Genomic DNA, 13,803 nt, shown 5'->3' with positions numbered 1-13,803 from the left:
TAGCATGTTTTAAGATAAACGCATGTTTTTACATGTATCAGTATCAGTTCATTTTTATAAAATGCTGAGTAGTATTTCATTTTATGAATATATCACAGTTTGTTTTTAATTTTCATGTTGATGAAAATTTGGCTTGTTTCTAGTTTTTTTTGCATTATGATTAAGGCAACCATATATATTTGTTTAATTATGAAAAACATGTAAATTTTACCATCTTAACAATTTTTAAATGTGCAGTTTGGCAGTGTTAAATATACTTGAATTGCTGTGAAACACATCTCTACAACTTTTTCATCTTGCAAATATAAAACTCTGTTCCCATTATATAGCAACTCACCTTTTTCCCCTCCTTGTATTTTTGGATAGCCATTATTCTACTTTCTGTTTCCATGGATTTGACTACTTTAGACACCTTATATATGTGGAATAATATGGTATTTGTCTTTTTGTGACTGGTATATTTCACTTAGCATAATGACTTCAAGATTCAGCCATGTGGTAGCGTGTGAATAGTTTTCCTTTTAAAGGCTGAATAATATTCCATTTTATGTTATTCATTAATTTCTTGGTGGACATTTGGGTTGCTATGAATATGTATATGCAAATATCTCTCTGAAATTCTTTCAATTCTTTGTATATGTACTGGGGAGTGGAATTTCTGGATCATATTGTAGTTCTAATTTTAATTTTTTGAGTAACTGCCATACTGTTTTCCATAGAAGTTGCACCATTTTACAATCCTACCAACAGTGCATATGAGTTCTAATTTCTCCACATCCTTGCTGACACTTATTATCTATTTTTTAAAAATTGTATAGTAGCCATCCTAGTCGGTGGGAGATGATACTGCATTTTAATTTAGATTTGCATTTTTCTGATGATTAGTGTGTTGGGTTGTCTTTTCATAAGCAACTGTAAACATTTTTGCACAAGTATTTTTGTGAACATATATTTTCACTTCTCTTGGGTAAATACTTAATAGTCTGAGTCATAGAGTAGATGTAAGTATAACTTACATGAAACATACAAACAGTTCTCCAGATTGGTTATAAAATTTTACTCTCCTGTTAGAAATGTACAAATGTTCCAGTTGCTTTAAATTCTCAGCAACATTTGTCTTTTTGATACAGATTTCTGATACTGCAAAACTTTCTACTGTGTAGAAAATGTTTTATTATTGTGATTTTAATTTGCATTTTCCTGATAACTAAAGTTATTGAACACCTTTTCAAGTGTTTATAATTCATTTCTATATCTTCTTTTGTTACTTGTGTTTTTATGTTTTTGCCCATTTTTAAAAAGTTGAGAGTTTTGTCTTTTAATTGTTGACATGTAGATATTCTTTTATATATCCTGCTTTTGGTCAGATATATGTTTTACAGTATTTTTCCTCAATCTGTGACCTGTTTATTTAATGGTGTCTTCTGATGAGCAAACTTTAATTTTGAGGAAATCCAATTTATTATTTTATTGTGTTTTGTGGCTCAGAAATCTTTGCCTAATCCAAGATTTTAGATTTAGAGTTATGATCCATTTTGAATTTGTTTTTGTATATGGACTGAGAGTAGTGGTCACAGTTAATTTTTTTCCATAGAGATATCCAGTGTTCCAATAACGATTGTTTACAAAAGGCTTTCCTGTCTCCATTTAATTAATTTTTCAACTTGATGAAAAATTAACTGACTGTATATGTGTGGGTATGTTTCTGGACTTTCTACTCTGTTTCATTAACTCATCAGTGTATCCTACTGCCAATATCACACTGTCTTGATTATCATAGCTCGAGAGTAAGTCCTGTAGTTAAGTTGTGTAAGCTCTGCAAATTGTTCTTTTGCAAGATAGTTTTTGTTAGGGTAGTTCATTTTAATTTTCAATAAGTTCTTAAATCTACTAGTCTATTACTTTAATAAACCCTTCTGGAATTTTTCATGGGGGGTTATATGAATTTATAAATCAATTTACGGTAAATGGATATCTTAACAATATTGAGTCTTCCAGTCCGTTAATGTGGTACAGATCTCTGTTTAAGTTTTCTTTAAATTTTCTCACCAATGTTTTGATACTATTATACAATATTGAGTAGAAATGGTGAAGGAAGACATCCTTGTCTTACTCTTGACTCTAGAGGGAAAGAATTTAAATTTTTACTATTGGATTTGATATTACTTGAAGGTTTTTTCACATATGTCCCTTTGAGTCTAACTTTTTAAAAAATTTATTTATTTTAATTGGAGGCTAATTACTTTACATTATTGTATTTGTTTTGCCATACATTGACATGAATCTGCCCCGGGTGTACACGTGTTCCCCATCTTGAACCCCCCTCCCACCTCTCTCCCCATCCCATCCCTCTGGTTCATCCCAGTACACCAGCCCTGAGCATCCTGTATCATGCATTGAACCTGGATGAAGAGGTTTTTGTATATTCTCTGACTGCCTGCAAAAAGTTTAGATTTTAGGAGTTTCATTATGATGTGTCTAGGTGTAGTTGTTCTCATCTTAGTTGACCTCTCTGGTATTTATCACATTTTCCTGAAATTCCTTCCAGCATTTATCTCACCTCCTGAAACTCTTCTTGTGGTGTTCATAATGTTCTAAATAAGCCTTTCTCTTTAGTCTCATTTCTAAGTGTTTTTGTGGGATGTTCTTCCTTTCCCCATCCTTTAAATGTTGAAATTCCCCTCTTTTCTTTTTATTCTATATACTTCCTTGGGTTATCTCATTCACTCCCATTAATTTCATCTACCATTTATATGTTTACAATTCCCAGGTCTGTTTATCCAGAACACACTTTTCTCCTGAGCTTCAAACTCTGATTATCTCCAACCATCTTTGAAATATTTCCAACTTGATGTTCCACAGGTCCTTCATTCTTAACATGTCTCAAACTGAATTAATCAGTCTCCTCATCACCCAAAATTTGTTTTCTCACTCTCTTATGTCAGATTCTCTAAAAGCTGAGCCTGAGGTGGGAATTCTTGTTCAAATTACTCATTGAAAGAATGCTCTCAAGAGAAAGGGAGTGGAATGTAGAATAAGGCAGTTAAAGGGAGAGGAATGCAGGATAAGGCAGAAGTAAAAGCTCAGCAAGTATGTGATCTCAGCTTGAGACTAGCTTCACTATGATCCTATGGGAGAAATACTGCCACACAAGTTATACCATGAGTTCCCCTTTGAGGCTAGGGAGTTGAACTTTTGTACCACTCCTAGTCAGTCAATCATTACCTGGGATCTGTGGGTGGGCTCTAACATTTCAAGTAAGATAACTCCCCTTTGGGTTGGGCTCTAGGACAATTTTCAAGAGAATGGAGCAACTATGAATGATCAGCTAATATTTATAGCAGCTGGGAGATGCACGGTAAAGGGAATATGGGCGGGGTACCAACATATTCACTACTAAACCTCCTGAATTCCTTATATTGAGGTATATCACAGCCGTCTATCCAGGAATCCAAGAAGAAATCTAGAAGTAATTATGGAGCGCTTTTCTCTCTCATCCCCCATTAAATAGTAATAATAATGGAAAACAGTTGTTTAGTGCCCATAATATTAATTTTAAATTCTATAGTAGAGTTCTCAAAGCTGCACAGGATGTGGCTCCTGTCTCTCTCTCCAGCCTCGTGACTCATATTCTTTCCTTTACACTATGTTCTGGCCACCCTAAACCTGCTGCAGTTTCCTCAGAATAACACACTCTTCCTCTTGGCTGCCCCGCCCCCTGCCACCATGTTACCTTCATGTGGTCAGCTCTTACTTGCCCTTCATGATGGTTCAGACATTACCTCCTCAGGGAAGCCTTCTCTGATCTCCAAGGCTGAATTAAACACTTCCCATCTGAGCTCCACTAGCATCCTGCTCTCCCTTCGATAAGAACTCATTTCACATGGAAATGCATCAGTCAGTTTGTGTGTCTATCACCTCTCTTTGAATATGAGCCCTTTCAGGGCATTGATTTCAGTTTGTTTATCTTTGTATCACTAGCATGCAGTCCAATGCCTTGGACATTGTTGGGACACCCTAAATGTGTCTCATGTTAGTGAAAAAAAATGAATGGATGCAAAGGCAAAATGTTGTCCAAATTCTAAATATTTCTTCTGAAACAAATTTTATAAGCTTTGGCCTGATGTTTATAGAAGCTATTTATTTTAATAGATGCTGCCTAGATAAATATTCACGGAAAGACAATCTATTCCACCTCTTACTGTACTAACCTTTTTAGTATTCCTAGGTCACTGAGCTCCACTCTGTCAGAGTCCCTAAAGAAACAGGAAGAAGGCCCCAACTCCAACTGAGACAGAACAGCTGTGACTCTCTTCTATCCCTCTGTTTACAGATGAAGGACCTGCGTCATGAGAATATTAACCCTTTGGTGGGCTTCTTCTATGATTCAGGGATGTTTGCGATTGTGACAGAATTCTGTTCCCGAAGGAGCCTGGAAGACATACTGATGAATCAGGATGTGAAACTAGATTGGATGTTTAAATCATCACTCCTGCTGGATCTCATCAAGGTTAATGGAAAGACTGCAAATCCAAGATTTTCCCCATAGATTAAAACTTCAGTATTTTGGGATGTTTTATTTTCCTTCAGTCATTTCCCTTGGATCACCCCTCCACCTTCCTTCCTTGTGTTGGCCCCCACCTCCTCTCACAGCACCATTGTTATTTGTTTTATATATCTGTTATAAGGTCCTGATAAAGACAAAATCTGCTTGTTCCCCCAACTACCAATTTGAGGGCCAGATTTATCTGTACTTCCTATAGCCATTGGACTTCTCAGGTGGCTCAGTGGGTAAAGAATCTGCCTCCAGTGCAGGAGATGCAAGAGATGTGGGTTTGATCCATGGGTGGAGAGTATCCCCTGGAGAAGGGCATGGCAATCCATTTCAGTATTCTTACTGGGAGAGCCGGACAGAGGAGCCTGGTGGGTTACAGTCCACGGGGTCACAAAGAGTCAGACTTGACTGAAGTGACTGAGCACACATGCCTATAGCCATTGAGCACTCTTCTGCCTTAAGCACTCCTCTTCCATCCCATTTCTCTGCTTTCTGAATATGGGGATGGGCTCATTCCTGGGCTCTTTAGTTCTACTTAGCCCAATCTCCTGGCTTCCACCTTCTAAAAGGTGGTTCAGTTTAGAAATAGGTGATAGGTCTTTGCATAGGTCTATGCCATAGTTATAGTTATAGATGTGGAACTCAGCATGACCAGAGAGCCAAAAAGACCATTCGTTCTATCAGGCAGCACTTCCATTCTCAGAGGCCAGGACTGTTAACAGCCAGTGGGTTCACCGATGGGTCCATGTGTGCAATTCAGTGGAATCCATGAAATCTCTGGAAAGATATGAAAATTGTGTCTGTGTGCACCAGTAGTGAGCTGAACTGGATAATCAATGACTGGTTGAGCTTTCTGTATGTTAATCAGAGTCTTGACCCTTGTATTGTCTAACCCTTTTTAAGGTAGCTTTATAGACATTATCTCATTCCAATTTTGTATAAAAGAATTGTGATTAGCCTCCTTTTATGGAGGCTCTGAGAAGCAAAATGAGGTTTGTTTTTTTTTTAATATAGTGTCTACCACACAGAGTAGGTGCTCAGCAAATATTTATGAGCCAGCTATTAAGTGGCAGAGCTGATAATATAATTTAAATCTCCTAATTCCTATTCTAATACTTTGTCCACTCACTCTGTAAGCAAAGTCCCATGAGTTAAGGAAGAGTCCTCTAAATGAGTCCTCTGAGGCCCATGATGAATGAAATCCAAGCATCTTGGGAGAAATCTCACCCACTGTAGACTCTGCTTGGAAGTACTGGGGACTACAGAATTTCCAGGGTGCAAGATATAAAGTATACAAATACAAAGGAGTGTCAAGTTGCAAAGTAGAGCCAGATATTGAAAAGGGTTCAGCATAAAGCAATCCTGAGATTACTGTGCTAGAATATGGGTGAATTTGTATTTGAATGATTAAAGTCATCTGAAAAAGTCCCAGTACATCACATTTGAATGTCATATAAGATTGCCAAACAAACTGCATAGTATTCGACTTTCTTTTTTATTGTCTATTTTAAATTATAAAGACACATAAAATAAATTGCATATATTTTATGAAAGTTATATATTTATATAAATTATGAACATAAAATAATTCTATTTATAAAAATAATGTATTCAATTAAATTTGAAAGTCAAATGATATATATGGAAAAGTATTGTCAATTACTCAACCCTCTTTCATATCCTCCCTCCAACTTCATTACTGCTAATCACAGTTTGGTGATTAGCCTTGCAATTCATTTTGTGTGTATTTATATACATTACAGATTTTGTTTGCCCTTTAAAATTCATACTGTCACATAGTTCTGCAACTTCCTCTTTTTCACTTACTTTGTGACTTAGATATGGTTCCCTATTAGTACATACAAGTTTGTCTTATTATTTTTTTAGCTGTTGCAAAATATTTCATGGTTTGGATGTACCACAATTTGGACATCCCTTCTTGATAGCTATTTATTATATATCCAATTATATAATATAAAGCAGAGATGCAAAGAACATTCTTGTGTATGTCTCCTTGTGTACATGTGCAAGCATTTGGAGAAGTAAAATTCCCAGGTCACAGGGTATATATGCATACTTTCAATTTTGATTGCTGTTTCCAAATTACCCACCCAAAAGGCTGTGTCAGTTTCCATTCCTACCAGTAATGGATGAGAGTTGGGCTAGACCTTTGGGGGAAAAAATCAGAATCTTCAATTTCTTGGCAATTATATGTGTATAGATCCATCCTGTGCTTGAAATGTCAATAAATCTTGCCATAACATACAGTTCTTTACATCCACAAAATATGATTCTTCTTCAAAGTGTAAAATTTTAGTGCTAAAAGGGATCTGGAAACAATTCTTGTCAAAAGTTTTGCTTTGCCTGCATATAAGAGAAAAAAGCTGAATTCCAGAACATAGTAGCTGTGAACAACCTCAGAAAGTGACTCTAAAAGCACAAAGCAGTTAAATAAGTTGCTAAATAAATCTTGTTTGTATCATTTTCAGGGCATGAAGTACTTACACCACAGAGAGTTTGCTCATGGGAGGCTGAAGTCTCGGAACTGTGTGGTGGATGGGCGTTTCGTACTCAAAGTGACAGATTATGGCTTTAATGACATCTTGGAAATGCTAAGACTCTCCCAAGAGGAACCTTCCGCAGAAGGTAAGCAATGTATTGTGCCCGTGTGATGCACACAAGGTACTCCGAAGTTCGCATGAGAGCATGCCTTGGATTAAAGCTTCAGGCTGATTCAACTCCTCACTTTTGTTGAAAATCAGCCTCATTTCCAAGCCAAAGGAGTTGAATGAAATCTGCAGGCCGTAATCTCCACACAGCCCAGCCTTCTGAACAAAGCCAGTGCAATAATGTTGAATTCCTGCTGTGGCAGGATTAGGTTATATTGTGTGGAGACCCCAGGTGTCCCTGGAGGAACTTGCTGAGTGCTAGGCACACAGTAGGTGCTCAATAAATACTTGTCAGATTGAATGGAAGGTAATTTGGTAGTTGGACTCCCACAAAGCCCATTCTGGAATGGGATGTCACTGAAGCCTACCCTCACTGTCTCTGTCTAGAAAGAAGCAGCAAGGAGGGGGCCCCCCAGCAAGTAAATGCTCCATGGGTAGTGTGGGATGGTGTCAGATGGAACTATGGCCTTCTAGGAAATCAGTAGGCACGGCTGTAATGCCCATATTGTGTTTTTGTCTTCTATTTGGTGCACTCTTGGCAGCACCAGACAATGCCTGTAGGGGTCATAACAGATCAAAGAAACAGGAGAAATCTGAGACTTCGGGGCTTGGGAGTGCGTGAGTGAGAGCTAGGAGGGAATGAACTGATGGAAAGGAAGAAGGAAGAGAAAGACATAAGGAGAGAAAATGAATAGGGTTAAATAAATATAGGAAATTAGCACATGAAATGTTTTAAGCAGTATTGCAAAGGGGAAGAGGGGAACTGATAATACAGAAATGGAAAAGCAGACAACCCAAAAGAGACAGAGATGCAAAATGACAACATATACTCGTATTCTTCAAAGAATCTTTGGTGTTAAAGCTTTTAAAATTGCTGACTTTATAGGAGAAATGAAGACTGAAGGACACACAGTGACACATGCACAGAGACAGTCATCAGTGGCATCATTTTTGCGCTTAATAAAGCCAGTGGAATATGAACCTTTAGGGAGTCATCTGGTCCAACTCGCCCATTTTACAAATGAGATAACTGAGTCTCAAGATTTGCTCAAATTGTGCACCTACTTAGCATCAGTTCAGATCTTCTGAAGACTAGCTCCTATACCCAGCTAAATGAAAACATTTAATAATAATTTCCTCTTTCTCTGACCATCAGTGCTTTAAAGGACTTGAAGCTCTTGGTAATCACAGGAGAAACATGAAATATTGTCTTTCTTTATGTCTCTCTCTGTCCCTATCTCTTCTTCCCTCTATTTCTCTCTGTGGACCTGTTCTTGTTGACAGCTGAGTCATATGGTTATTATCTGGCTAATCCCAATTTAAATCTTGGAGTCAGTTCAGTTCAGTTCAGTCGCTCAGTCGTGTCCGACTCTTTGCGACGCCATGAACCACAGCACGCCAGGCCTCCCTGTCCATCACCAACTCCCGGAGTTCACTCAAACTCATGTCCATTGAGTCAGTGATGCCATCCAGCCATCTCATTCTCTGTCGTCCCCGTCTCCTCCTACCCCCAATCGCTCCCAGCATCAGAGTCTTTTCCAGTGAGTCAACTCGTCGCATGAGGTGGCCAAAGTATTGGAGTTTCAGCTTTAGCATCAGTCCTTCCAATGAACACCCAGGATTGATCTCCTCTAGAATGGACAGGTTGGATCTCCTTGCAGTCCAAGGGACTCTCAATAGTCTTCTCCAGCACCACAGTTCAAAAGCATCAATTCTTTGGCGATCAGCTTTCTTCACAGTCGAACTCTCACATCCATACATGACCACTGGAAAAACCATAGCCTTGACTAGACGGACCTTTGTTGGCAAAGTAATGTCTCTACTTTTTAATATGCTATCTAGGCTGGTCATAACTTTCCTTCCAAGGAGTAAGCGTCTTGTAATTTCATGGCTGCAGTCAGCATCTGCAGTGATTTTGGAGCCCCAAAAAATAAAGTCTGACACGGTTTCCACTGTTTCCCCATCTATTTCCCAAGAAGTGATGGGACCAGATGCCATGATCTTTGTTTTCTGAATGTTGTAGTTGCCTGGTATTAGGACTAGGATGTTTGGATGACAGCTGCTGAGTGGGAAGTACTTATCTTCCTGTCAAAATTACTCACCTCTAAAATAAAACACAATGTCCAGCTTCCTAGAATTCCATTTAATTCACAGGTTGGCAACTTTCAAACTTAAGAAACTCTAGTTTTAGAGTTAGGACAGGGTACCTGCAGCGGTTTTTTGTTTGTTTTTGTTTTTTTGGTGTACTGTGTCTGTCTCTTTCCCTGTTTCTCCCTCTTACACTTTCATTCCATTCTCCAAATTGCAAGGGCAATCTGGATGCTCAATCCATTCTTCACACACCGAGGCCAGAGGGAGTTTCCTAAACTGCAAATCTGATCATGTTACAGCTGTGCCAAAACTCACTGAATGGCTTCCCACTGCTCTTAGGATAAAGTTCAAACTCCTTTACATGGCTTACAAGTCCTTCATGGTTTGGCGTGAGGACCTCTCTTGCTTAACCACTGTCTCTATATTCCAGCAGTGCTGATCGCCTTCCAGGTGTTTATTTTCACTAGGTTCTCTCTTACTTCCAGAACTTTACATATACATTGTTCATTGCTTGGAACACTCTTCCCTTCCCACTGTTACCCACTCATCTGAGTCTGGCTAAATTCTACTCCTTCCAGAAGGCTCAAATGATTCAAGAGGCTTCCTATGATCCCTTAGGCTTGGTGAAATTATCCTCTTTATGATCCTTTAAGCCTTTGTTTTAATACCACATTTTGTTAGTAATACATGTTTAATTAGCTGTCTTCTCTCCCTCCCTAAACTATAAGTCTTGCGAACGCAAGAAATAAGTTTGCCTCCCACAGGGCCTTTCACCGTACCTGTTGGAATAAATGTTTGTTGAATCAATGAATGGAAGAAATAAAGAAACTTTCTGCTCCCTACCTTAGATGACAGGGCTAATCGAATCTTAGAGTTGGAAGGCCTTGTAGATCGTCTGGCTCAATTTCCATTTTACAGTTGGGGAAGCCAGGTTTAGGAAGGTGAGCTGATTAGTGACCCAGTTGAGATTATGAACCCAGGATTCTTGACTTTTGCTCTGTGTTCTCTTGTATCGCATCACTGGCTCTCCAAGGTTGATTTTATCACCATAGCAGGGCTAAGAGTTAGCTCTGGTTCCAGTAAACACAAAACAAGCCAAAGTGATTTTTTTTAGTTTTTTTTTTTTTCTGAGAGTTCAAGTCTAATGGTAGGCAGTGGCTCTTACTGGGCCCTGGAGAGGGAAGGGGGAGATGGGGGCATGTTGTAAGTGGATTCATTACTGCCTACTCTCAATTACATAAGTATAATGCAGAAAAAGCATTGTAGCCATTAGCAACATACATGTAAGTGCTCCCTGAAAATACTGTTTGGTAATGATTGTATTTAATCACCTAGCTTTTTAACCGAGAGTTGTGTCCTCTTTTCCCTTCTTGTGCTGTTAAGTGTGCAGAGGGAGAGGATGCCAGGAACAACCAGCTTCATACTATTTTCCCTGCCCCACCCCAAACATATGCCTGAAATCCGATGGTCAGTAATGTATTCCTTTGACTAAAGTACTATTTGGTCTTTTCAGTTTTATTTGCAAGCATCAGCTCACCTAGGCAAGGTGACTGATGGGCAAAACACTCCTTGAGCCGGCAGGGGAGTTGGGGGACAAAGACTGGGGACACCTGGAAGACAAAGTGAGATGAGTATGTGTTTGGGGTGAGGCTAGAATTTCCTGGACCACCATTTAGATCAGAATGAGCTCCAAATAAGAATTTCCAGGGTGAGTTTCTCTTTCCTGGGTTTCAGCAACAAACCAAAATAATCTGACCTTTTACCCTCCTCCCTGCTTCCTAGGGTCTTGTCCTTTGGTTTCTCTTCCCAATACCCCAAACTTGACAAGCTGAAAAGTTAGCCAGTGCTTTTCCTCGCCACCCCCACCCTCAGCAGACAGTCTTCTGCAGCTTCCCTGTCTGGTTGTCAACCTGTTGTTTATTCCATCTCTCTCCCATGGAGGAGCACCCTGTCCCTTTCTTGTCCAGTTTAACCTTTGTATGTATCTCGGTCCTCATCTTGCTGCTGTCACCCCTTGCACCTCACCTCTGGCTCTTGCTGTAATAATTTCCTAGCTGGTTTCCCTGATTCCAGCCTCTCTCCTTCTTCAATCCAGTTTGTGCAGGTTGCCAGATTAATCTTCCCAAACACAACTTTCATCAAATCCCTCTCCAGCTCCAGCACCCCTACTGCCTTTTGTATTCACTCCAAATGCCTTCATTTGGCTCTCGGGGCCTCTCGCCTCCTGCCCTCATTCTTCCAGCCCCCTCCATCCCCCACTTCATCAACCTCATTTCTCATTATTCCTTAACAGAGCCCTTCTCTTCAGCCAAGTTAATCTGCTTATCATCACCCCCATCCACAATTTGCTCCTTTCTACCACTTGTTCTTTTGCACGCACTGTTCTTTCTCCCTGCAAAGCCCTCACCCTCTCAGCTCTAGGAAACTGCATCCTTGACCTTCTTAACAAGCTCCTTTAAGATTTAACTTTTCCAGGAAGCCTTCCTGGAATAATTTGATCAGCTCAGTTTTTTTTTTTATTAGCTCGAATCTCATGGAATTGCCAATATTGAAGCATTTTTTGAGCTACAGAAACAGCAATTTCATATCGTTCAATGTAAAACATTCCCATTATTAATCGGTATTTCTTTATATATTGCTTAAGGAACCTTGCCCCAAATTTCTGAGTCTCTAATTGCCATAACTCTTTGAAAGCAGCATGCATGTGTGTGCTAGGTCTCTTCAGTCATATCCGACTCTGTGCAACCCTATGGACTGTAGCTTACCAGGCTCCTCGGTCCATGGGATTCTCCAGGCAAGAATACAGGAGGTGGATTGCCATGCCCTCCAAGGGATCTTTCCGACCCAGGGATCAAACCTGAGTCTCATAACTCCTGCATTGGTAGGTAGGTTCTTTACCACTAGCATCACCTGCAGAGATTATATTTTTTTAATGGGTGCTTAATACTGTCTTTTAATAGATATCCTTCCTTACAGTATAGAGTTTCCCAGGTGGCTCAGTGGTAAAGAATCTGCCTGCCAATGCAGGAGCCACAGGAGATGCGGGTTCGATCCCTGGGTTAGGAAGATCCCTTGGAAAAGGAAATGGCAACCAACTACAGTATTCTTGCCTGGGAAATCCCATGGACAGAGGAGCCTGATGGGCTACAACCCATGGGGTCACAAAGAGTCAGACGTGACTGAGTGACTATGTATACACTATACAGTGGCCTCCATCATCATCTCTGTTGTATTGCAGTTAGGGGTACACATATGTGTCTTGCCAACTGGTCTGTGAATTCTGCAGGGGCAAAGGCAAGGTCTAATTCATCTCTGCCACTGCCCCATCCCTAGCATGGTGCCTGGTACATAGTAAATCCTCAATAAAAAATTGTGGAACTGAGTTGAAGGAATTGCTGCACCCTTTTGCTCTGCAAGGAACAGAGGAGGCTTGGGGATCCTCTAATCTTCAGTTAAGACCTGGAGAAATCAACTGTGAATCCCCGAGCCCCAGCACATTCAAATTACCAGACACATGTAGATCTCAGCACACAGCAAATCCATGGCAACCAGTCTGGCAGTGCACTTGCCTTTCCCTGGAAGCTGGCCAACTGCTACTTGAAGGCTCAACAGAGCAAGAAAGCCAGCACCAGATAGTTTTTCTATTTCGAGCTTCTGTGCCCTTCCTCACACCTCTGCTGTGTCTGCCTGTATGCTCCTGGGGTGGGGAAAGTAGTATGCTTTTGCTGTGAGTAATTCCTAGATTCATAGATTCAGACCCTGGGGACGGGAGGGCAGCACTAGCATGCCAGTCTGTCTTAATAAAAATATAAAGCAGTCAATAAAACAGCACCCTTGGAGCCCTCGAGGGCATTGCAAATGCTGTCAGTTAATTCTCCCTGGATTCATTACACAATGCTTTCTTTTCAGAGTTGCTGTGGACAGCCCCTGAACTGTTGAGAGCCCCAAGGGGCAGCAGGTTACGTTCTTTTGCAGGAGACGTCTATAGCTTTGCCATCATCATGCAGGAAGTTATGGTCCGGGGCACCCCATTCTGCATGATGGATCTGCCTGCCAAAGGTAAGCAGGAGATGTGAAAAAGGTACCAGGACCCCACCATGATCCAGGTCGTCAGGCCAACCTAGGCTGTTGTGATTTGCCAAAAGAGTGAACACAGTTCTGTGTTTGTGCTAAATGCCTGCTGGTTTGCAAGCAGCCTGTGTTGTCTGCAGGTGGCACTTGGAGCCAGAACTCTTTAGGCACTTGGAAGGAATTCCCCCCACCCAAGAAGCTGGTCCTTTTCCGAACTATGACATAAGCCAAGAGGCTACAGGACTTTTATGTTAGCTTTTTTTTTTTTAGTAGCCCCCTACCATTCCTTTCAGATACCCCCTGCCAGAGATTTCAGTGCCCCCTCCATGATGCTCCTGGATGTCAGAATCTTCCCCTTCTTTCCTTGTGACCCGTCATAGTCTTTCATCCTTATCTCCCTTCAGAATCTTTGGCTAC

The 13,803-nt window shown here is 40.4% G+C and overlaps 1 protein-coding gene across 1 annotated transcript in view; it reads left to right on the top strand.

Annotated features, from left to right (window-relative positions):
- The window catches only part of GUCY2F (guanylate cyclase 2F, retinal), a 104,321-nt gene that overhangs the window by 56,204 nt on the left and 34,314 nt on the right, over positions 1-13,803 (top strand). Inside the window, exons 8-10 of the mRNA XM_055393331.2 lie at positions 4,334-4,510; positions 7,045-7,201; positions 13,225-13,374. Coding sequence (XP_055249306.2) covers positions 4,334-4,510; positions 7,045-7,201; positions 13,225-13,374 — 484 coding nt within the window. The remainder of the gene's footprint in view (positions 1-4,333; positions 4,511-7,044; positions 7,202-13,224; positions 13,375-13,803) is intronic.

The sequence above is a fragment of the Moschus berezovskii genome, chromosome X, assembly GCF_049115385.1.
Source record: "Moschus berezovskii isolate FMDL1 chromosome X, NW_MosBer_1.0, whole genome shotgun sequence".
In the NCBI taxonomy this organism is placed as follows: Eukaryota; Metazoa; Chordata; class Mammalia; order Artiodactyla; family Moschidae; genus Moschus; species Moschus berezovskii.
Note: the sequence above shows the minus strand (reverse complement) of the source record. Positions and strands in the feature narration are given on the sequence as shown.